The following is a 25,360-nucleotide window of genomic DNA, read 5'->3' as shown; positions in this document are numbered from 1 at the left end:
CTTCGCAATTATGCGCGCGCCGGGAAAAGGGGTATGACCATTTTCATCAGTGTAGTGTACCACACCGTAGTACCCCTTATACACATTACGCTACACAATAGTAGTGCCCCTTATAACACATTATTCCATGCTGTAGTAGTGTCTCTTATACATTATGCCACACAGTAATGCCCCTTACACATTATCCCACACCCAGTAATGCCCCTTACACATTATGCACATTGAATACCCCCCATATGAATCACATAAAAATACATACAAACATAGGCCCCCACCCTAAAAAACACACACGTGGGAACCCTGGATGTATTTCTCACCATATGCTTCTGTGACCAGTCAGTAGAGCTGCATAGACATGTATCAAGAGCAAGGAAGGATAGGCACAGAGGGAGATGTGGTTGGGAGCAGGGACATGGAGTTCCACCCAGCGGCGGCCCACACTCTGGCGGGAGCCAGGAGCAGTAATTTGAGGAGGAGGGAAGGGGAGGCACAGAGGGAGTGAGACCGGGGGACAGGAGAGTTATCCAGCAGCAACCCAGGAGCAGCAGTAGTTAAGTGCCATCCAGCCTTCGGCCCTGAGAGCAACAGAACTTCCGGCGGGAATCACATACAGGTGAGCGACGCTGCAAGGTATGTGTGAGTCACACGCAGTGTTAAAGCCACTCCCCCGCTGTACAGCTGCTCACTGTACAGACACGGCAAGTCCCGGGTCAACAAGGACACGTTGAGGGTGACAGGGGATGCCATGCATAGAGGCGGGGGGAAGTGGCGGGTGGCAGCCTGTTTCTGCCGGACGATGCGCCCGCAGAAATCAGCCTGGGGAGAACACTGGCGAGTGTTCCTTTCAGCGGACAAGGCACAAGAGATTCAGGAATTGGTCAGAATGGTTCTCAAGCCAAGGAAGGTGTCCGTTCACCTTTGTATTCGCCTCCTGGGGAAGATGGTGGCCTCTTTCAAGGTCATTCAGTTCGGCCGCTTCCATTCCAGACCGTTCCAGTTGGTTCTACTGTCTCAGTGGTCGGGGTCGCACCCTCAGATGCGCACCGCCTGATGCATCTGTCTCCCCAGACCCGCATTTGCCTGCTCTGGTGGCTCCAGACCAACAAACCCTTGGCGGGTCGTCAATTTGCCTCTGATGAAGGATGCAAGCTTTGAAATGCATTAGGCAGGTGACGCTGAGTCTGGAGAAACTGCAGAAGGACTTTGCTGTGAAATATCCGGAAAGGTAATAAAAGGGAGCTGGCACCTGTTTTGCATCTGGAGGATTTACCATCTGTCCAGCAATCATCCTAGAAGCACGTTTTTCACCTAGAGGATCCCACAAGTGTGATGGAAATATGCTTATATTTTTTTTATTTATGCGAGTTCATTTTAATTCTATTAAAGGCAGTATTGCACTATCGGCTTGCAATCTGTTTTGCTTGTTTTGAGGAGTGCAATGGATTAGCACTATGGCTGGATTATCCTGGAAGCAAGGGTGTATCAGGAAGACCCAAAGTGTGGTGGATATATGCCTTTATATTTTTACCTTTTGTGAGTGTGTTTGATCTATCAATTAAAATACATGTAGAAGCAATATTACACTATTGTTTGCTATTCTCTGTGTTCACTTTTCAAGAACTTATAACATGAACAAAATCTTTTAACAAAACAAGGAGGATCATTTGGGTCCATATAAAGAGAAGAGTAAAACTTCCATTTTTACTCTGAAGAGTAAGATCTCATTATTTTTACCTGTTACTGGGTGACTGGTATAGGAATCACCTCTGTATATAGAACTCACTGCAAGCGCCATTGTGGACACATTTTCTATTGTTTGGGTCGTCACTTCGGCATTTGGAACTGTATTCTCCTGACCTTGGACGCCAGTCTCCGCGGTTGGGTTGCAGTGGTACTGGACAACCAATTCCAGGGCCGCTGGTCGCGCCAGGAGAAGCGTCTTCCAATCAGTGTTCTAGAGCTCAGGGCAGTCTACAATGCCCTTTTGGCTGCATCTCCCCTTCTGACGGGACTACCCATTCGGGTGCAGTTGGACAAGGCTATGGCCGTGGCATACATCAATCGCCAAGGGGGAATGCAAAGTCGCATGGCCATGCGCGATCCAGCTGCATCGTACAGTGGCCAGAGAAACATGCTGAGGCGATCTCTGCTGTGTTCTTCCCAGGAGTGGAAAACTGGGAGGCGGACTATCTCAGTCGCCAGGATCTACATCCTGGGGAATGGGCCCTACATCCGGAAGTGTTCCAACAAATGATCTGACATTGAGACAGGCCTCAGATAAATCTCTTGGCCTCTGTGCAATCACGATATTGCTCCAGGACGCTGGATCCTGCCGCAGAGGCGGTAGACGCTCTGACAGTTTAGTGGTGGTACAATCTGGTGTACCTGTTTTCGTCTTTTCCTCTTCTGCCGTGAGTGCCCAAATGCCTCAAGTGCGAGTTCACCACAGTCATCCTGGTGGCTCCGGATTGGCCCCATCAGACATGGTACTCAGACCTTCAGCTGCTTCTTGCAGATGATCCATGGCCATTACCTCTAAAGTTGGATCTTCAGCAGGGTCCGTTCGTGTACCTCGCCTTCCAGCTGCTGTGTTTGAAGGCGTGGCTGTTGAGGCCACAATTTTAAGACTAAGAGGTATCCTGGAAGTGGTGGTTTCCACTATGCTTCAAGCTCTGAAGCCAGTGACGTCCGCCTACTACAATTGTATTTGGAAGTCTTACATTGCGTGGTGTGAGAAGCATGGGTTCCCCACTTCTTTTTTCTGACTTCACCGTCTGCTCCTCTTCCTCCAAACGGGGCTGGATGCTGGGCTTCGTCTGGGTTCACTGAAAGTATGTCTGCCTTGTCCGTCTTCTTCCAGTGATGATTGGCCCTGTTTTCGGAGGTTCAGACATTCCTTCAGGGAGTTATTCAGGTCCAGCCACCTTTAGTTTCACCTACGCGTTCTTGGGGTCTCAACCTCGTTTTGGCTTTTATACAATCTGCTATTTTTGAAGGAGGTAGATCTCAAGTACGTGTCCTGGAAGACTGTTCTCCTGTTGGCTTTGGCATGGCAGTTGTTGGAGCTCTGGGTGTTGTCTTGCTGCTCTCCCTATCTGATTTTTTTCCATGACGGTCGGGCTGAGCTTCGTGCGTGGTCAGCTTTTTTGCCGAAGGTTGTATCTGCCTTCCACACCAACCAGCCGATGTTAGTTCCTATCTTGTCGGCTGACGCCAGGTCTTCCCAATCCTTGGATGTGGTTCGGGCTCTCCGAATCTGTGTGGCCCGTACAGCTGCATTGCCCAAATCGGATGCCCTTTTTGTGCTATATGATGTTGGATGGCATGGTTGGCCTGCTTCCAAGCAGATGTTGGCCAGATGGATCCATCCGTCGGGCTTATGTGGCCAGTGCTTTGCCCCTGCTTGTTTCCATCTTGGCACATTCTATGCGCTTGGTGGGAACCTCTTGGGTTGCGCGCAGAGGTACTTCTGCATCGCAGCTCTGCCATGCATATACTGTACTTTGTCCACGGTACAGACATTTGTACGGTTTTACCTCTTTGACACCTTTTGCGGCCTCGGATTCAAGTTTGGGCCGCTTGGTTTTGCAGGTTTTTCAGCACTCTCCCACCCGGGAGGGAAGCTTTGGGACGTCCCCAGTGTCATAAGCCACAATGTCCCCTAGAGGATGAAAGAGAAAACAAGATTCTGGTACTTACTAATAAATCAATTTCTCCGATTCCACAGGGGACTCTGGACGTTCGCACTGCACTTGCATTATCTGCCATTGTTCAGTTTTTCTGGTTGTGTGACTACATGTTTGTCTGCAGTGTGTTTGCAATTTTTTTTTTTTGTTTGGATCTTTGGACCTCTTAAGTGTGGGTTCCGCCTTCCACGTTTTCATGCTATGTTGTCTTGCTCTCCATCTCCAGTCGGGCATAGTTTCTCTAACTGGGGCTGATGGGGCATAGAGGGGGAGGAGACAGTCACACTTTTAAATAAATGTAAAGTTCCAGTCTCCACTCAACCACCGTCTACACCCCAGTGTCATAAGCTCCAGTGTCCCCTGTGGCATCGGAGAAATGGATTTATCGATAAGTACCAAAATCCTGTTTTATTAATTACGTATGATTTGCTTTTGTCCAAGTATAAAATTGAGCTTTTGTAGAACGGAGCTGTCATTAAAAGAGCCAGCTCCACTCAGATCACCTTAGCACCTCAAATGGTTATTTTGTGGTTGTCATTTAGGAAAATTGTAATATAAATTACAGGTCGAGTCTCTCATATCCAAATATTCCAAAATACGGAATATTCCGAAATAAGGAATATTTTTAGCATGACTGAGATAGTGAAACCTTTTGATTTTTTGATGATTCAATGTACACAAACTTTGTTTAAGGCACAAAATTATTAAAAATAAAGTATAAAATGGCCTATAGGCTGTGTGTATATGACATTTAAATGAATTTCATGTACCTACACAAACTTTGTGTGAGCCACAAAATTATTGAAATACTGTATAAAATTACCTTCAGGCTGTGTGTATAAGGTGTATATAAATCATAAATGCATTCTGTGTTTAGATTTGGGCCCTATTCCTAAAACATTTCAATATGGTATGCAATTATTCCAAAATACGGAATATTCCGATATCCAAAATACCCTTGATCCCAAGCATTTTGGATATGGGAGACTCAACCTGTAGTACAAAAAGTTAGAGACTGTGGATCATGCTTTTTTTCTCATCCTTTTTGTTTTTTTTTATCATTATTTTACTAGGTAAGCCATTAGGCTATGTGCTCTGCTATAAATAAGGAATTTGTCTGTGATTGAAATATCGTAAAAAAAAAAAATGAATAAAACTGTCATATTTACTCTTGTTGGCTCTAATTAGGGGTATGTTTACAGTTCAGCAAGACAATTGAAGGGAGTGGAAATTAATGCTGACTTTTGCAATCTGCAAGAGAAGATCATAAAAAAGTACCAGTTCACTGACAGAATTCAGGTAAAACAGCGAGGCTTTGAGGAATGTGTATAATATACTAATTGAATGCAATGTTTGATATCAAGAAAGTAGATTCTGTAAATAAAATATGCTGTTTATCACAAACTTAACTTACGTCAACCGGAGTTTGTTTTCCAAGCCTCTGAGAGACACAGAAGAAAGGGATTGCTGCACTGGGCACAAGCGATGAGAAAAAAAATATACATATAAAAGAAAGGTATATTACTTTAAGCCGCGGGACTGTACTCTCCCGTTGTGACCAGTGCAGCGATGCCTTCGTCTCCAGCTTCCGTGGCTTCAGATTATTGGGCACGGACACAAGCCTCCATCTGTTGAATAAAAATTCTTGGACCGTCTGTTTGTGATAAAGAACATATAAGTTTTATTAAAGCAATACCTCCACTATTCTGGCCGTGTACCAGGAAACAAGGGATTTTATACACCTACTTACGTAAAACAGCAGAATGGGTGTTTACATGTACATTACAATAAAGTTCTTTCATTCGATGATGCATAGACATGGGCAGTGACAATATAAAATGGGGTTGGTCCGTTAGTAAATAAGTAAAACTGCTGATGCATCTGTGTTCTTTGACTCTGATGCCCAGGTCGGGGTGACCAGTAATGAGTGAAATCTTCTCTTTAAGTAAACACAATGTTGGTATTATCTCTTTTAAGCAAACATGAATACAGTATGATATTTTCCAAGACAGTCAGGCGATCAACATCAGTAGTCCATAGAAAAATTTACTTTTTTGAACTTTTTTCTTTTATTGAGAATTTTTTAACCCATATCCATCCGAATCATTGCAAGAGCTACAAACACATATTAGAATAAAACCTTAATAATTTCTTTACTCAGGCAATACAGACTCCACTTTTATTTAACATCAGCAATACCAATACGTTGTATTTGCATAAAGAAAAAACTAGTAAAAACATGTAAATGCATATAAGCAGAGTTGGTAGAAGCATGGGCCAAATTACGTATTTCCGCCATATGCAAAGACATTCACATCTCCAGATGTATCCGATCTGGATGGGCAGGATACTGTATGTGCCTAGTTCGGACAATTCATAATCGTGTATTTTCGCCATCCCTAGAGCAGTATAACCGATACAAAAGATACATCTCCTAAATGGGTTTTATATGCATAATTGCTGGTCTGAATAAAACACATCTGCGTGAACTCTCCATTACTGACCTTTGCCTAAATAAACACACGTATGGTATATTGATTAGCATTACTGCCTCACAGCACTGAAGACTTGGGTTTGATTCCCTCCATCGTCCTAACTGTGTGTAGTTTGTATGTTCTTCCCATGTTTTGTGTGGTTTTCTCTCACAATTAAAAATATCCTTATTATGCCTTACAGCCAGACATGCAGAATGAGAGGTGGAAAGGGGTGTTTTATTTTTATAGTGCATACATATTCTGTATAAGCCATTCACATCAGTCCCTGCCCCATTAGATATTACAATCTATAAGTCCTTACCACATGTACACACACATACAGATGCTCCTCACGTTATGACCGAGTTCCATACCTACAACTAGGTTGTTAAACAAATTTGTTGGGGCAGAGGGTGACGTGTCTGTGTGTGCTGGGTATTGTTACGGACGTTTTGGTGGTTTAAGCGGTCATTGGGCAGTGGTGGTCTATAGCCTACCACTAAAACTGGTCCCTATCTATTGGTTTAAATTGGCAAAACAAAGCCTTGTTAATATTTTTTTACTTATCGGGTCTATTAGACCTTTGGCCAAGCAATCCACGTCTCAATGGGTACACTAGCTGGTTTGCTTGGCTCCAGGCAATCATTGTTGCGCTAGCTCAGATCTGGCCAACCTGTGGCTCGCCAGCTGCTGTGAAACTACAAGTCCCAGCATGCTTTACCAGCTGATCGGTGGGAGGATATGCTGGGACTTGTAGTTTCAAAGCAGCTGGAGAGCTATAGTTTGGCCAGGCCTGCTAGCTCCTCAGTACCTTGTCTGAACTCTTCTTTGTCTCACAGATATACCATTCAGATATTTGCAGTCATCAGTCTCTTCTCCACCATGCTGATGTAGTTGTACTAAATAACGTTTTTGAATACTTCCTGGACGTGGAGGAACAAATAAGGTAATCTGTCCCTATACATTATATGCAGCAGTACTTATATTGTGGTAAAGAGAGAGCTTCCAACCTGCTTTTTTTTGTTTGTTTCTTCCATTACTAGATTGTGCCTATTGATTTTTATATTTGCTGTATATCAAGCTCTGCTTATTGCTGTATTTTTGTTCTAGATGTTTGTTTGAGAAATAAAGACACCTTTAGACAAAGAGTTCTCTGCAATGTACAAATTCTCACCTGTTTATATCGCTGTTTTCAATTGGCTAAATTTGCATTTTATATTTGTTCTGCCTATTGGTCATGTGGAATGTGAAATCCTTTACAATTTTGCACCATTAGCCTTGGAGTACACAGAATGACTCTAAGCATACCACTACACTATAAAGCAAACCTGTTCAAAACAGTGTTTCTCATGCATCATTAATATAGGACCTGATTCAACAGCGGACCCAATGGCGATGTTTATGCAGTTTGAGCGATTATTTGCCATTGGGCATACGTGTAAGTTGCACTGCGCACGCGCAGCGATTACATACACAAAGAGGACACACTCGCAATGTGAGCGGCAGGTAGAGTCAGCATTTGGGGGTGGTAAAGGGGAAGTGGTTAGTAATGTGCAGGCGTGTCTGACCGTTTAAACGCTGTTTCATGGGTGTGCATACATTAGGCATTGCGATCTCTTTAGCAGCAGGAGAGCTGCCGAGTCTGTGGCTGGTCAGACCTGCCACATATGACACATGGCTGCCTGCTGTGCGTCAATGGTACTGCTGTTTACGCTGTTGCACGCCGTCGTACGGATGTGAGAAGGCAGCAGTAGGCATCCCCCTATGCTTGGGTGTGTTTTGGAAAACATTAGCATATTTTAGCAACTGCGATTCGTTAGCGATTGCATTTGTGTCCGCTGCTGAATCTGGTCCATAGTTGCTTCTGTAATTTACCAGACTGCAGTACTAGTAAAGGACACGTTACTATTTTCTCATTCATCCATATGCGGGGAGACACACACAGGAAACACGGGTATATTGGTGCTGCACTAGAGCTTGGACAATTTTGATTTTGACTCAATAAGGTAAACCTCTGTGCCCCCATAGCTCAATGGGAATTCTTTTCAAAGTGCCCACTGAAGCTGAGCACTCTTTAATTATATAACTTATTTTCTCTTTCATCCATGGGGTACTCTAGAAACCCTGTGATATAGAGTTGCAGTACAGAAGCTTGGGCACTTCTCTCTGCAGAACTTCACACTCTTCCTACTCTCCTGGTAAGCTGCCACAACATCAGCTTTTCTAAAGTGCCCAACGGAGATGGGCACTAATTTTCATGGCCTATTTATTATTTTATTTTTTGTATTTCTACCCACATGTGCTGTATGATGTCTAAGGTGGGCTGACGAGGTAATGGGGATGGTATTTCCTCCTGCTTGCTCCCAATGCAGGACTGTTTCTGGCGGGACCCCAGTCTCTTCTGTTCCATATAGTGGTAAGGTTACTCTTTCCATCCAGTGCCATCGGGCACTGGATGGCTCACGAGAGGCGTAACTTGCAGATAAGTGGCTCCCTTCTCCTCCTGGATTAGGGTCTTGGCCTTTAAGAAATTGTTAACCCTTGGCAGAGGGGTTTGCACTAGAGTGGTAAGTGCAAGTTCACCAGTGCCTCGTGGTGGGTGCGGCTGCCTGTCATTATAGCCCCACAAAGGGAGATGGCGTTTTCTGTGAGTTATCACAGACCCTGAAGCACCTACATATCCTGGTATGTAGCGGATGGGTTTCTAGCAGGTATTTTGGCTTGGCCCATTTACTTCTCTTCCTGGATGGTCTCAATGGTGTTTTGGGACTTAGCTACTCTGTTTTAGGTTGAGGGAGTAGAGGGGGGCTGACAAATGTGGCTTGGGATCAGTAGGGTGTGGTTATGGTTTCATAGTCTTTGGAAAGAATCACTGAATACATCACCACTTCTAAAAAGAACTGATGACCGAATGTATCCTCCCCCAAAGGAAGGTGGCTGAAGACTTTGACCTTGAGCTTTCCTCTTGTCCTGATGAGGACTCCTACCTAGTGAAATGTGAATTGCCTGCCTAAGGAAGATGCTCCCAAAGCTTGCCTGGCAAAGTAATCCACCACTCTGATTCTGTATGCTGCTATATTAAGGGATAGCACAAATAAATCCATTTACACAATGGCAGGGGCCTCCCTTAGTCCTAGCTTTGATTTGGCTTAGGTCAGTACAGTATTGGAGAGGTGGTTGGGGCTACTGGCTGAGGGCAGATAAATGGTTTTAAAGTATACAAATCCCATTTTCCCCAGATGCAGTGATAGAGCTACAATGAGTGACATATCACTCGATCAGTAGTATTATTTTCCCATCATATTTCCACTGGGCACTGTCCACTGACATGGAGGACCTTACCTGTGAAGTTGGTGGCTGCCGTTCACGTCAGGGGTTGGCAGGGAGAGTGACGCTGGGTTTAGCTGTTACAGCCCTGATCCACACTTCCAGTCTGGCTAGAGCAGAAGATGGCCCCATGGACTCTGCTACAGACATTATTGTTATGTTCTATCAAGGATAGTTTTGATGTGCTGCATTTCTATTGAGAAATGCCTGAGCACTGGATGTGATGTGTTCTATACTGCTGACATATGTTTCATGTTTTGAACTTACCTGCACCTGTAATGTCATTTATGTAGATATCTTGCAAAGCATTGATTGAATAGGAAATAATGACAGTGCTTGCATTGTGGACAGAGGATGGATATTACTTGGGTTCTTGTGTTCTTGTACACTACAATACATATTGCAGTGTACAAGAACAACCTATTCTGATTAATTTTACTAATAAATGTAATGTTCTGCCTGATGATAATGCACATTTGCCATATCCTTCGTGCAAAAGATCAGCCGGATTTGGGCGTAGGCTCACCACTGAATAGCCCGCAATTCCATCTCCACACCCATGACAAATTTATCCTGTGAGTGAATGCCTCGTTTAGATTTATTCAATTAGAGCAACCCCAGAAAATTACCCCATTGGATTGGCTTGTTCCCCAAAATACTATGATATAAGCATACACTTCATGGTTGAAATCCCCAGTGATCTTACCCTACCGCAGTACATTGATCTTTGTGTCTTACTGATACCCAACAGACTTAAGAAAATGCACCCAGGCACACTAATGCATTTACTTCCAGTTTGGTGTTGAAGATGTAAAATGCCCTCTCACCTATTTTCTGAAACATTAGCTATGTGTCTTGTTGCATTAAGGTCAAGCTGAACATGATGTAGATTTTCTTTTGGTGGTTGAGAAGATGTTTTATAACGAACGGTAATGCTAATTTTTTTTTTTGTTACATTTGCTCTGTTTTAGTTAATTTTACTGTTTCATCTGTTGGACTTTAGAACCTGGATATTTATGAGTGAAAACATAAGGAAAAAGGAGTGCCTCATTGTGACGGTACCAAGCTTAAAAGAATCCTTCAGCAAACTACAGGTCAGTTCCATGTTTCTACATTATAATAAAACCTATTTATCATTCCAATTGTTTTACATCAATCTTCCCTGTATATTAGTCATACATTTTTATAGAGTTGTTAATTTTGTGAAGGCACAATTTCATGAAGAGTAAAGGTGGGTACACACCTGATAGATATATCTGCAGATGATGGTCGTTCATACACACTGAACGGCCATCATCTGCTTGTGCCCTCGGGTTCCGGTGGGAGGGACGGGGGACTGCCCTGCCCCGCCCCCCTCGTCACGGCTGCTGCTGTGTGTGTACGGGCGGTCTGCAGACTGCCCGTGCACACCTGCCGATGGACAGATATGTCTGTAGACATATCTGTGCAGCACAGCCAATGCGATATGTCATTGAACGCCGGGTACACACTGGCCGACGGGCAGCAGATACATTGGCCGATCAATTGATCGGCCAATGTATCTGTCAGTGTGTACCCAGCTTAAAGCCTCTTTCCAGTACAGGAAAGGCAGATCAATTTGTAAAACAAAAGACCCTTTCTTAAATGTGTTAAGGCTTTAAAGAAAATATGTACAAAAATAGTTAAGGGGATTATTACAAACCCCTTACCATGATAAGCAGAACCTCATGGAACCACCTTCCCTAAACCATATTGTCATGAATGATGCCCCCGTGATGTGGATGTTTACTGTAAAGGGTTATACAGGATTCAGCACCTTCCCCTTTCAAACAGGTTACAGATTGTTTGAATCCGGCCAAAACCGTTCTCTTACACCCATATACACCTATTGTCTGCCACAACCTATTAAATGAGGCAACTGGACCCCAAAACACTTAGTTACACAAATATACCCGCTAATGCACACTACTTGGAGTGTAGATATCAGCAATAAAGCTCAGTGGGGAACTTCAGCAGAGGTTTTTAACGTTAATCTCTCCCGAATTCCATTCTTGCTGCGTTCTGGGGTGCAAATTTGGCAGTGATATTGGTGGCCACAGACTGCTGCATCCACTGCTGGGGGGGGGGTGGAGGAGATCTGTTTTGCACATGTGAAACAGACACTGAAACATGGGATGCAACAGTGTCAGTGAAAGCACAGATACAGTAGCTGTGTGCTGAATGCTGGAATTGATAGTTAGGCAGATTGAATTTAACAAAAGCATTAGTATGTCTAATAGTATCTTCGTATACTTATGAGGTGATCATGCATGAAAAGAATATATAATGTTCTAGGATAATGTTTATTTGCTGTTTACAGTAAATAGATTTTATGAGCCAAGTTCACAAGTATATCAATGTGGTATTTTTTTTCACAGATAAACATACAACTAAATCAGTGGGTGGAAGAAATTGAGCTGGATCCAGATATCTTATTAGGATCAGAGACTGATCAGGAGTCTCTTAGTGACATTCATTTGTACAGAGTTTTATAGAAGAGCCTCAAGCATTGTGTGTGTTTTCTTTTTCTGCATCCCAGTGAACAATACAAATTGATCCTTTTGTAAATATACCCAGAATTCTCAAAAGTGCAGGGTTTTTAGAAGTGAAGATGTTGCCCATAGCAACCATTCAGATTCTACTTAACAATTATCTAGCACCTTATAGAACTAGAATCTGACTGGTTGCTATGGTTAACATCTCCACTTCTAAAAACCAGCACTTTAGTAAATATACCCTTATCCTCTGTTTCTGGAAATAGACTCATTATACAACTGCCAGACACCTATCAAACCCGATTTTTATTTTTCTAAATTCTTAAGAAAATACTTTTTTTTTTTAATCATTTAAACTTTGTATTTTCTGCATATGACTTGGTTAAATATTAACAATTGGGTTTTCAATTTTACATTCATAGCACCAGAAAAACTCTAAAGACTTAACGGGCCCATGTGCTAGCGATGGATTAACGTGTTCCTGCGATCCTGAGATGCCGCCACGGTGAAATCCAACATGTTGGATTTCACAGATTTGCCGATCAAAATCTGATCGTGATTTGCAGATCGGTGAAAGTTAACATGGAGAATTTCACAGATGCCTCGACGGATCATGGAACATCGATGGCCGCCGATTTGATTTTCTGATACACCATTGCAGATCCGGCAATCTGTCGGTAGGTGCAACAATGAACTTCATGCACCAACCACAAGCTAGCCTACAGATTTAGAAGATCTGCTAGACTTTCATTTTAACTGTACAGTTGTAGTTGGGACATGTAGATTCACTTTTGCTTATTAAACAGTCACTTACCCTAATATAGAAACTGGTCTGTGCACAAGTACAAGTTGCACCATTCACACATATATATTGTAATAGTTCACATTGTCCCTTAGGGTTAAATACATTAAGTTTACAGGGAGAAAACTATGATCCCACAATCACATATTAGTAATTTTCATTTGTGGTTTGATATCCTAAAATCTTGGAATAATTCCTATCCTTAAATATATTACTTGTGCATAGATATTCACATCATACATAATGCTTCTGAATCAAGTAGGAGAAAGGTTTAAGCCAGGTTTCTGGGAAGATCTGTATAATCCACGCAAGCATATATACACCCAATCTATGAAGGCAATTTACTAGCGGAGTACCATTTAACTCATTTAGGGGTCTATTTACTAAGCAGTGTTAGGAGACAGAGTGAAAAGTGATAAGGTGCCAGCCAATCAGCTCCCAACTGTCATCTCACAGGCTGTGTTTGAAAAATGACAGTTGGGAGCTAATTGGCTGGCACCTTATCACTTTTCACTCTGTCTCCTAACACTGCTTAGTAAATAGACCCCTTAGTCTCATACATGTTAGTAATAGACCCTGTCTGTCCTGCAAAGTGAGTCTTAAAATGTAAACTAATAAAACGTCCAGACATTTCTTACATAATGGCAGTCTGACACCATGTACTCTTTCCTTGCATCTGTACCAACAGTAAAAAAGATAGATCAAAGGTTTTCCACATAAAGCTCCAAAAAACATCCAGAACCTTTTGGGGGGAATTCAATTACAGGCATAGGGTGCGACTTGCTGTTACCACAGCATTTAAATGCCGGCAACGGCAGCCCATCTCGCACCCTTCACCTGGCTGGCCGATTTGCTCAAAAGGGCTCGATACCTTATGGGGTAGCGAACACTTTTGAGCGAGATCCCGCGGCAAGTGCCGCACAGATTCGGCCAGGTGATTGTACTCGCTCCTAATTGAATTCCCCCCTATGTATCAGTTGTTCACCAGACCTTGATGTAGTAAAATAATTTGGACAGGGCTATATTTTCTCTCTGTTATATGTAATTTACTTGTATCATGGGATACAACTCTATGTAATAAAGTGGTGCTTCATAACTAGAGGATGAAAATAATATGAGATATGGTAAGAACTTATCCTTGTTATCTCTATTTCTACGAAGTCCATAGGGTTCCACAGGATACCTTGGGGTATAGGTGTGACGTCAGTCGCAGGGCACCAAAGAGTTAAGCTTTCAGCCTCCCAGGATGCACTAGGTCCCCCTCCTATACCCCGCCCCCGAGCCAAGGCATCTCAGTTACGTACCAAGCCATAGGCCGGAGGAGGAGAAGGAAGAGAGAGAACAAAGATCTGGACACATACAAGAATCACATTCTCACCAGAGGGAGACGGAAAACCGGTGACCAGAGCAAAGCCCATCTGCAGCACAGGTGCGACAGGGCGGGAGTCCTGTGGAACCCTATGGACTTCGTAGAAATAGAGATAACAAGGGTAAGTTCTTACCATATCTCATATTTTCTACTTCAGGGTCCATAGGGTATCCACAGGATACCTTGGGGATGTCCCAAAGCAGTATCCTTTAAGGGTGGGGACGCTCCTGTGCAGAAAGGAGAATCCGCCGCCCGAAGGAAGCATCCTGAGAGGCGAAGGTGTCAAACCTGTAATACCTCACAAAGGTATGGACAGAGGACCACGTAGCAGCCTTGCAGATCTGGACTGCAGAGGCACCACGTCGAGCTGCCCACGAAGGACCCACAGACCTAGTGGAATGAGCCTTCAGAGAAGGAGGAACCGGTAGGCCTTCATGAAGATAAGCTTCAGAAATAGCCATACGGATCCAGGCTGCCAAAGTTTGCTTTGAAGCAGGCCAACCCTTTTTACGGAAGCCATAGAAGACAAACAAAGCGTCCGACTTCCTAAACGAAGAAGTGCGGTCAACATAAGTCCTTAAGGCCCGCACAACATCCAAAGAGGCCTCACCCACGGAAAGACCCGGCGGGTTAAAGGCCGGAACAACGATTTCCTCGTTAACATGAAACTGGGAAACAACTTTGGGAAGAAACTCGGGCCGAGTGCGGAGCACTGCTCTGTTCCCATGAAAAACCAAGAAAGGGGGTCTACAAGAAAGAGCCCCTAACTCAGAAACACGTCTGGCCGAAGCAATAGCCAGAAGGAAAACAGTCTTAGCTGTTAGCCATTTAAGATCCACTGATCCCAGTGGTTCAAACGGCGGTCCTTGGAGAGCCCTCAGGACCACAGCCAAATCCCAAGGCGCCACAGGTGGAACAAAGGGCGGCTGAATGCGGACAACACCTTGCATAAAGGTGCGCACATCCGTGATTGTAGCAATCCTACGGTGAAACCAGACAGACAGGGCCGAAACCTGTACCTTCAAAGAAGCAAGGCGAAGCCCATGATCTAGTCCCGCTTGCAGGAAGGCGAGAATCCGAGACAGACGAAACTCCCGCGGTGCATAACCTCTCGGTCGACACCACTGGAAGAACGTATGCCACACGCGATGGTATATCCTCGCGGAAGACTGTTTCCGAGCTCGCAACATGGTACGCACCACAGAGCTGGAAAACCCCCGGGACCTCAGCATGGCCGTCTCAACAGCCACGCCGTCAAAGACAGCCGAGTCAGGTCCGGGTGACGACAAGGACCCTGAGACAGGAGGTCCGGTCGTAGCGGCAACCGCAGAGGACTGTCCACGGACAGACCCTGAAGGTCTGAGAACCAGTGCCGTCTGGGCCACGCAGGAGCGATCAACAGGAGCGTCCCTCCTTCCTGTTTGAATTTCCGGATTACCCGTGGAAGAAGGGAGACCGGAGGGAACAGGTATGCGAACCGGAACGTCCACCGGACGGACAGAGCATCCACCAGAGACGCCCCTTTGTCTCTTGTGCGAGACCCGTACACCGGCAACTTGTTGTTGTGCCGGGACGCCATGAGGTCGATCTCTGGAAGACCCCATCTGTCCACCAGTAGTTGAAAAATGTCCGGGTGCAGGGACCATTCCCCCGGATGAACGTCCTGGCGACTTAGAAAGTCTGCCTCCCAATTGAGCACTCCCGGGATGAAGACCGCTGATATGGCCGGAAGATTGCGCTCCGCCCAAACCAGGATCCGAGACACCTCTACGAGAGCCGCCCGGCTTCGGGTTCCTCCTTGCCTGTTTATGTAGGCCACGGTGGTAGCATTGTCCGACTGGACCTGTACCGGGTGACCCTGGAGAAACCGATGTGCCTGCTGGAGAGCATTGAAGACCGCACGGAGTTCCAAGATATTGATTGGAAGCTCCGCTTCTGTCGGCGTCCACCTGCCCTGGAACAGATATGGACCCGAAACTGCTCCCCAGCCCCGAAGACTGGTGTCCGTTGTCAACAGGACCCAATTTGGAACCCAGAACGGACGTCCCTCGCTGAGGTGGGTCGTCTGTAACCACCAAGCAAGGGACAGGCGAACCTCCGGGGTGAACACAATCGTCTGGGACTTCAGAGACTGAGGCAGCCCGTTCCACTTTGACAGGATCAGGTGCTGCAGAGGTCTGGAGTGAAACTGGGCATATTCCACCATGTCGAACACCGACACCATGGAGCCCAGTAACCTCATCGCCGAGTGTAGAGACACCCGGCGGCTGCGCAGACAACTGCGCACCCTTGACTGTAAAGCAGAGATCTTTTCCTCCGTCACGAAGATCTTTTGCTGTCCCGAGTCCAATAAGGCTCCAAGATGCAGAATCCTCCGAGACGGGATTAGAGTGGACTTCTGCCAGTTGATTAGCCAGCCGTGCCGTTGCAGCAGGGCAATGGTCAGGTCCAAGTGGCGTAACAGGAGCTCTGGAGATCCCGCCACCAATAACAGGTCGTCCAAGTACGGCAACATGCGGACTCCCTGCAGCCGCAGAGAAGCCGCCATGACCGCCATCACCTTGGTGAAAACACATGATGCTGTCGCCAGGCCAAACGGTAACGCCCGAAACTGGAAGTGGTCGCTGCGGATTGCAAACCTGAGGAACTGTTGATGGCGCAAAAGAATAGGGACATGCTGGTAAGCGTCCTGTATGTCCAATGACACCATGTAGTCCCCAGGTTCCAGCGCCAGAATGATGGACCGTAGGGTCTCCATCCGAAACTTCGGTACCCGCAAAGACTTGTTGAGTGCTTTGAGGTTGAGAATCGGACGATATGACTCATTGGGTTTCTGTACCAAAAAAAGATTTGAATAGAAACCCTGGCCCCTCAGGGAGAATGGAACAGGCACTATAACTCCAGCCTGGAGCATAGTGTGCAATACCTTCCGCAGCTCCGTAGCCTTGTTCCGGTCTGATGGTAGACCCGTGGTGAAGAATCGAGCCGGGGGTCTGTGCCGGAAGGAGAGGGCGTACCCGTGGGAGACCACCTCCAGAACCCAAGTGTCTGTCGTAGTGACCGACCAACACTGGGCGAACTGCAGCAGGCGGCCTCCCACCCTGGGATCCCCCAAAGGGAGGCCCGGACCGTCAGGCCGCAGGCTTGTCATCTGGCTTGGGGGCCGGACGTCTGGTACTCCATGCCTGCTTCCGGGGCTTGACCGATTTCCTAGGGCCAGCCTGACGAGGAAACGACTGTGGTTTGGGCCTGCCCTGGGCCCTAGATGACCGAAAGGACGATGGTCCAGAACCAGAAGGAGCAGCGGCCGACGGGAGACAAGCCGATTTGGCTGCCGCCAGCGTGGCCACAATCTTATCCAGATCCGGACCGAAGAGAACTTCTCCGGTAAACGGCAACGCTTCCAGACCCTTCTTGGAATCTGCGTCTGCCTTCCAGGATCGCAGCCACAAGGTGCGACGAGCAGCTACCGCTGCTGAAGAAATTCTAGACACCAGAGTACTAATGTCTAGAGCCGCCTCGTTGATGTAGGTGGCCGAATCACGGAGATTGCCAATCAACTCCGCCTGTTCGGCCGGACAGTCGGAATCAAAAGAAGCCTCTAATGAATCCGCCCAGCGCTCCATCGCTTTGGCAACCCAGCAAATGGCCATAGCCGGCCGTGCTGCCCCCCCCGCAAGGGAATAAGCGGACTTCAGGCAGATTTCCACCTTGCGGTCCGTAGCATCCTTAAGGGAGGACATGGATGGCATCGGCAATGTGGCACTACGGACAAGACGGGTCACGTGAGAATCCACCTGTGGAGGGGATTCCCACTTAGCAAAATAATTATCCGCGAACGGATAAGCCACCGCCAGGCGTCGCTGCGGCTGGTATCTTTTGCCAGGCTGTTTCCACGCCTCCTCTAAATGGTCCACCAACTGACCCGAAAGAGGAAAGACTGTGGCATCGCCCTTCACGTCTTTGAAAAAGGCATACTTAGACTTAGCCGCTGGGGGAACTTCGTCCTCAATCACCAAGGCTGTGCGGACTGCCCGAATAAGTCCAGGAATATATACTTTGGACTTAGCATCAGCGTCCTTAGTATGGAGAGGTTCCTGATCGTAAGGATCCAGAATCTCCCCATCATCAGACGTCCCTTCGTCATCCTCATAAGGAGCGGACAGAGACGCCACCGGCCGTTTATGAGGCCGCATCACAGACTCCCCTTGCAACACATCCGACAAGTGCTGTACAGAACTCGTCAGGGAGTTAACCCACGCTGGCTCCTGAGAAACCGGGAGCGGGGAAATAGGGAGACTGTGGGGTACCACCAATTGTCGTGGGAAACCCTGCATGGGTGACGACACCACCGACTGCTGGGACAAACCCATCGGAGTAAACGCGGGCTGCGGAGCTAACTGGCCCACTAAAGCTGTTAGCGCCTGAGCGAAACAAGCCCAGGGCGGCTCCTGTACCGGTGCTGTAACCGTAAGAGGCCGCGCCATGGACAAACACTGCCGGCAAAGGCCCTCCGCGCTACCTTCCCCCTCCGCTAACGGTACTTTACACGTGGTACACTGTAGCCGGAGGGGAAAATCACTTTCAGACATGATGGCACCACGTATGTGACCCCTCTCACCAATTATATATTAAATAGGCGAGAGACCACCCTGCGGCACCGCACCGCAAGGGCTTAGCAGAAAGAACAGGGACAGTAATAAAGCTGACAGTCTTGAGAAGAAAAGTTACAGGCAGCAGCGCTAGCACAGTCACATACAATGCAAAGAAAATCAATTCCTGCACTAACAGCGCTGATCACTCAACTACACAGACACAGGGCCTGGTAGGACACAGCGCTGCATACACAGAACTGACCACAGCGGAGGAGAGGTATGCAGGGGGACCCAGACCACGATGCTTCCAATGCAGGCTTCCAGCAGCGTTCACCATGCTTCTGAAAAGATGGCCGCCGAGGAGCAGAGAGAAGGCTGGCCTGGGGGAGGAGCGCTGACACAGGGCCAGTCAGCACAGTGCAGAGAGGGCTGTGTGCAGCGGGGGAGGCGCCGGCTGTGAGACAGGGAAGGCGCGCTCCCCTGGCATGCATTTAACCCCTGGGACGCCGCAGCGCTACCGCTCTGCTGCGGTCCGCTGTCCCAGGGGGTAGTGGAAGCGCAGGTTGGTCGCCTGGCTCCACGCTGCAGCCAGTCCCCAGGGAGCCCCCTGCCTGGGGACTTAGGACCATGTGATCAGCGGGGACCCACCGCAGGACCCCGCTGCTTACCTCTGTCCCCCTTGAATCCGGCCATGGTCCGGAACATCTGGGGTCACCGCTAGCTGTGACCCCAGATGCCCACCAGCATCCCCGGATCAGTACCGGCGTTCTGGTACCGGCGGGGTGTAGGGAAGACAGCATGGACGTCAGGACTGACTGTCCATGCTGTTCATCCAGATGTACAGCCACAGCTGCATGAAGAAAAAGCTTCAGGGGCTCTTCTAGCCCCCACTCCAACTGGTGCACCCGACTCCGGCCGGGCACCAAACTAAACTGAGGTGCCTTGGCTCGGGGGCGGGGTATAGGAGGGGGACCCAGTGCATCCTGGGAGGCTGAAAGCTTAACTCTTTGGTGCCCTGCGACTGACGTCACACCTATACCCCAAGGTATCCTGTGGATACCCTATGGACCCTGAAGTAGAAAGTAACTATTGCTGCAGTCAATACATTCAGTGTGACAACTGGCTGATGAAAGTCCAGGGTGTTGCAGCTGAAGAATACAAGTACCTGAAATATTGGGATCAGGGATGAGGACAGGGAGTATCTCAAACTGTAGGTAATCATTATAGCTTACAATGTAGGTAGACTGGATTCTTAATGAAGAAGTTTACCTGACTTTCCCATTTTAAAATATGTTTGCACTGGATTTTATGTATATTACGGTTACCATTCTAAAATAGGACAAAACAAAAACTTAACTAAGTTTTCAAATATTTATTACCCCTTAAAATGCCAAACCCAAGACAGATAACAATCTGAAAGCCAAGACAATTTTCAGACTATTGCTTTACGCACATCTTGGTGCAGTCCCGGTTTGATATTTTAATCTTTGCATTCTAAATATATATTTATATTTTGTTTTATATGGCGCCACAAGGGTGCTGTACTTAGTGGATAGAGAAAACAGCAAGTTGCATATGTACAAAACTGATGGATATTCATTACAAAGACAAACAGGGGAGATGACCCTACTGAGAGCTGACATTTTAACCACTTGCCTGGCGTGGTCGCATCTGAAGCAACCAGTCAGAATCACCCACTGGGAGGGATGCCGGGAGATGATTTTATAGCAGTTGCCAATCTCAGAGGGGTCTCCTGTCCTTCTGCACTCTTGGATCTTTCTCCAGTGTGTCTCGCTCACTGCTGGCCACAGAGATCGGCCAGCCCAGCAGACATCCCCTCCTACAGTAAACAGAGCTCAGATGTTTTCATGCAAAATAATAAAATAACAAAAAACAGTGTAATACTTTTAGAAATCATGGTGATATAAAGAAATTGAGTTATAGGATTATACCAGGATCCAGAAGCAAGGAAAGCCACACATGGGATAAAGGGTCCTTATAGGTTTTCTGCTTACTCTCAATAAGCTTTTACATCAGCGTTTCACAGTTTTTTTTAAGTATTTCTTATCACGGGATGCGGTCAATATCCCGACTGCAAGAATTCCGTCGCCGGCATCCTGACTGCTGGAATCCCGAAGATAAGTACCGGGGTTAGGCACTAAGGGGTAGGTTAGGTTAAGGCACCGGTGGAGGGAGGGTTAGGGTACTGACTGACAAGTGTCAGTAGCCTAACCCTGTCGGGATCCCGAGCGCTGGCATCCTGTACCCATCACCTTATCAGCACCTAGTATGCAGCCTTCCTCTCAATTCCAGTTATCCACGTAAAACAAAATTGCATATATAGTGTAGTATTTAAATATAAAACTTTAATGGGTATAACAATACCATAAACCAGTACAGTTTAAAAGTAGGGGGATTAGCTTTCTACCGGAATACAGATGTAATAAGCATGTCAGGTGAATCTCTTTAGTTATGTCAGCAGCTGCAACAGACTGAGGATACCAAACCAGCAGCATAGGGTGGATACGCTGGAGCTGAAGGTAATTTGTGTAGAATGTGCTGAACATGTGCACTGTTACTGTTACTTTTCAAACATCAGATATCTAGTGCAATCGAAGAGTGCCGAACTAGCGGCGGTGCAGCTCGTGGCTTGCACTGGGGCCCGCTGTGGTGCAGTGGCCCATAGCCCTGCAGCCAACAGCGCCGCTGCACCCGCCGCCAGTGTAGTGCGGACCGCAGGGAGTGCGGTCTGCAGTACATCAACAAACACTGCTGCCGGCCCCGGGTAGTACATTCGTACTACCCGGCGGCGGTGTTTGTTTTGGCAGCCTTTGAGAGTCAGACAGACTCATTGGCTGCTGCATCCACGGAGGGAGTCGGGCTGGAGCTCACTCATGAGCTCCACCTTCCGGCTCCCACAGTGGGTGAAGGGAGAGACGTCATGACGTCTCTCCCTTAGTGCAGAGCGGATCAGGAGGACGGAGGAGCAGCGGACGCAGGAACGGGGGATTCAGGTAAGTGTTTTTTTTGTGTGTTTGTTCTATAGGCGGACTACTACTGGGGGCACTCCACATAGGGGGGACTACTGGGGGTACTGCACATAGGAGGGGCTACTACTGGGGGCACTGCATAGCAGGGAACTACTACTGGGGGCACTATATAGGGTACCACTACATGGGGCACTGCATAGGGGGGCCCAAAGCATATTCTTGCACCTGGGCCCACCACTCTCTAGTACTGCCACTGGTACAGATACATAGGCAGTGAGCAGGTAAAAGTCTGATTATTATTTTGCCCAGCTCTTTGGGACTCACCCTTGGCTTGAAGAATAAGGCTGCATATTGAAGGACCAAACAATATTCGAGATCCCACTAACTATTAATAAACCTCCCATTCAATATTATCAGAAGTGGGAAGGAAATTAAACCTAACTGAACAGGCGGCCTCAACTGAAGAAGATAGAACCTGCTGCTCCTTTGTATTATCACTTAATTATCATGGAGCTCGCGGGGTACAGAAGCTTTGCAGAGAGATTTGTGATGTCTCCAAGGAAAATCTGAAAATTACAAACTGGTGTGTTTTGGCGTCTTCCAGAGGCAGACAAGATAACGCTTCATTAGCCGGCGAAAAGTTCTCGCCGGTGACGTAATTTCGCCAGGCAAGAACTTTTCCCCATATTCAATTCCAAAGACTTTTCTCTGGTGCGAAAAGTCTGCGCCTTGTAACCAGCGGGAAAGATTCGTCTCTGAAAGGAGGCGGAAAAAAGTGCAGAATTGGGGGTTTGGGGTGCAAAGTTGCGGGAACACCCCTGCAGCCTTGGGACAGTCCCCCAAAGGTAAACTGCATAAAAAAAATAAACTTTAGAACAAAAAAGTACTTTGATTTTTTTTTTTCGCCCCCAAAACGAAAGTTGGGGGACAAAGTCAATAACTAGCGAAATAGACTCTGGGGGTCACCCAAGTATGCCCAAGCTGTTTTTTTGATTGCAGGTGCTTGCTGAAGGTGCGTTTTTTAAAAATACACTTTAGAGATTTTTAACCATGCTTGCACCCATTTTCATGTACCGCAAATTTGCTGGGATTACTTATTTTTCCCCCCCAAAAAACTGCTAAATGCTATTCTTCACCACTTGTGCAAAGACGCTAAAGAGCACCAATTGACAGCATTTAAGCACCCAAAATACCTTCAGCAGGGCTATTCGGGGGTATCCATAGTGATCTCCCATGTCAGTGCATCTTTTGGGGGGTGTCGGGCTGATTTTCCCAAATCTGACAGCACTTTTTGCCAATTTGAGTTTCGCTGAGACGCTTTCTCGTGTCCTTTGCAATTGAATAGGGCGAAAGCGGTGACTAGCGCGATACTTTTCTGTAGGCAAAACTAGCGATGGTGGTGAAATCTCTGGAATGCGAAAAGTCTGGGACTTTTCGCTGGTAATTGAATACGGGCCTATATCTTGAGTGTACATCAAAAGGAGCTGCAGTTATACTGGAGCCTGAGCAGAGCAGAACGTTGGTAAATACCCTCCTTGGACTCAGGAGCAGCTGGAAGTCACATCTTGGCAGAGGTGGGAGTTGGCCTACTCTCAACACAGACACGATCTGGCACTGCTTTGTTGAGATATAAAAAGCTGGTTTCTTCCTGATAAAGCCACACATCCCCTCTGGTATTCCAAGCAATAACTTGTGCTATTGAATGCTTATGTACCTGTATTTCCTTGTTATTGCTACAAACTATAAAACTGGTAAAGTCAACTGCGCACTAAAGTCTAAACAGAAAGTGAAATTGATGGAAATCACACCTTGTGTGACGAAACATTGTAATCCTCCTCGCTAAACTGAAGACATCAAAACTTTTCAAACTAGTGACTTAGGGCTTGATTCAGAGCCGGACGCTCTGACCAGAGCGCTCGCTCTGAATCAGGACCCTCCTCCATTAAAATGGAGCGTCGTCCTGGACGCTCGTATAGCTGTGGGTGACCACCCACAGCATATACGAGTGTCCAAAAAGATGGTTGCGATGGTCTTGACCATCGCACTTGCGACGGAAACCCTGCGGTAGGGTTTCCCAGCCACAAGTCCTGGAGTGATTTTGGCTCTATCAGAGCCAAAATCACTCCCACTGACATCACTAGTGATGTCAGTGGGGCCGGCTTCAGACGGTAGGCGTTCCCATGGGAACGCCTCCGTCTGGCAGGCACGCCCACCAAAGTGGGCGTGCTGTCACTCACCATCGACAGCACGCCCCCTTTGGTGCGAGACCCGGAGCGACAGCTTGGCTGTCGCAGTCCGAGTCTCGCGCATGCGCACGACGGAGCTCCCTCTGTCATGCGCATGCGCAGTGGGGAACATCGACCCACTTGCGAGCGTACTGCCGCTTGCGAGTGGGTCTGAATTACCCCCTTAAACAGTATCTGATATACCCATCCTACTAACAGCACTACTAGCAGAAGTGGAAAGTGCTGAGAACATACTGAGTACCATGACCTATAGGGCAGTCTGGACCATTCAGAATGTAGCGCACTCTTTTAATCTAGCTAGGTTACTTCAAATAATTAGAAACATTGGAAACCATCTGTGGACTAAGACCCTGATTCAGAGCTGGACGCTCTGACCAGAGCGCTCGCTCTGAATCAGGGCCCACCTCCATTAATATGGAGCGTCCTCCTGGACGCTCGTATAGCTGTGGGTCACCACCCACAGCATATACGAGCGTGCAAAAAGATGGTTGCGATGGTCTTGACCATCGGAACTGCGAGTGAAAGCCTGCGGTTGGGTTTTTCAACCGCAAGGCCAGGAGTGATTTTGGCTCTATCAGAGCCAAAATCACTCCCACTGACATCACTAGTGATGTCAGTGGGGCCGGCTTCAGACGGTAGGCGTTCCCTTGGGAATGCCTCCGTCTGGCAGGCACGCCCCCGGCACGCCCACCAAAGGGGGCGTGCTGTCAGTCACCATCGACAGCACGCCCCCTTTGATGAGACACTCCGAACGAAGGAAAGTCCTTCGCTCGCCGGGTCTCGCGCATGCGCACGACGGAGCTCCCTCCGTCGTGCACATGCGCAGTGGGGAACATCGACCCACTTGCGAGCGTACTGCCGCTCGCGAGTGGGTCTGAATGACCCCCTAAATGTTTTTTGACCAATGTTAAAAATAATGGTACTACCGATGATTGCTTTCCATGACCCATCCTTAGTTGGTGGTATCAAAATGGGCACAAATTACTAAAATAGTGTATTGCTTTGACAATGCAGAGCCGTACACATATTCACATGTCCACATAGGCAGCATATGCACCTGGTTTACTACAGCACAATTCTCAATTGAGATCTCAGCGTCTGTTTCAACCTCTCTGCTGATAAATAAATAAACTTGTACACCTGCTGCAGAAGCAAACAGGTGTTGCCCACCTCGCAAAAAGAACAAAACATAAACAAGATTCTGCGCTGCAGTAGAAGAGTGCATAACGGTGGGTTTCGTTCTGATCGAAATGACTAGTTACACACGTGACCATTTGAGTGAGTACAAATGAACACACTTTATTTACAAGTAACAAACAACATACAAAGTATACAGTATACTTAACTTTTGTCTAGGT

At 47.0% G+C, this 25,360-nt stretch overlaps 1 protein-coding gene across 4 annotated transcripts in view; it reads left to right on the top strand.

Moving 5' to 3' along the window:
* LOC148477205 (uncharacterized) overlaps positions 1-25,360 on the top strand; it is a 40,030-nt gene that overhangs the window by 9,806 nt on the left and 4,864 nt on the right. For 2 of the 4 annotated variants that reach the window (XM_088457075.1, XM_088457078.1), the window contains exons 5-8: positions 4,875-4,985; positions 7,000-7,106; positions 10,491-10,581; positions 11,884-13,204. In XM_088457075.1, the coding sequence (XP_088313201.1) occupies positions 4,875-4,985; positions 7,000-7,106; positions 10,491-10,581; positions 11,884-12,000 (426 nt within the window). In that variant the 3' untranslated portion in view covers positions 12,001-13,204. Of the gene's footprint in view, positions 1-4,874; positions 4,986-6,999; positions 7,107-10,490; positions 10,582-11,883; positions 13,205-25,360 lie in introns of those variants that run through there. The other 2 variants (XR_015872533.1, XM_088457077.1) reach the window with 2 other exon arrangements.

The sequence above is a fragment of the Taudactylus pleione genome, unplaced genomic scaffold (genome assembly GCF_031769625.1).
Source record: "Taudactylus pleione unplaced genomic scaffold, aTauple2 ptg000737l, whole genome shotgun sequence".
Lineage (NCBI taxonomy): Eukaryota > Metazoa > Chordata > Amphibia > Anura > Myobatrachidae > Taudactylus > Taudactylus pleione.
The sequence above is the reverse complement of the archived record's forward strand: the minus strand, read 5'-3'. Positions and strand labels throughout refer to the sequence as shown.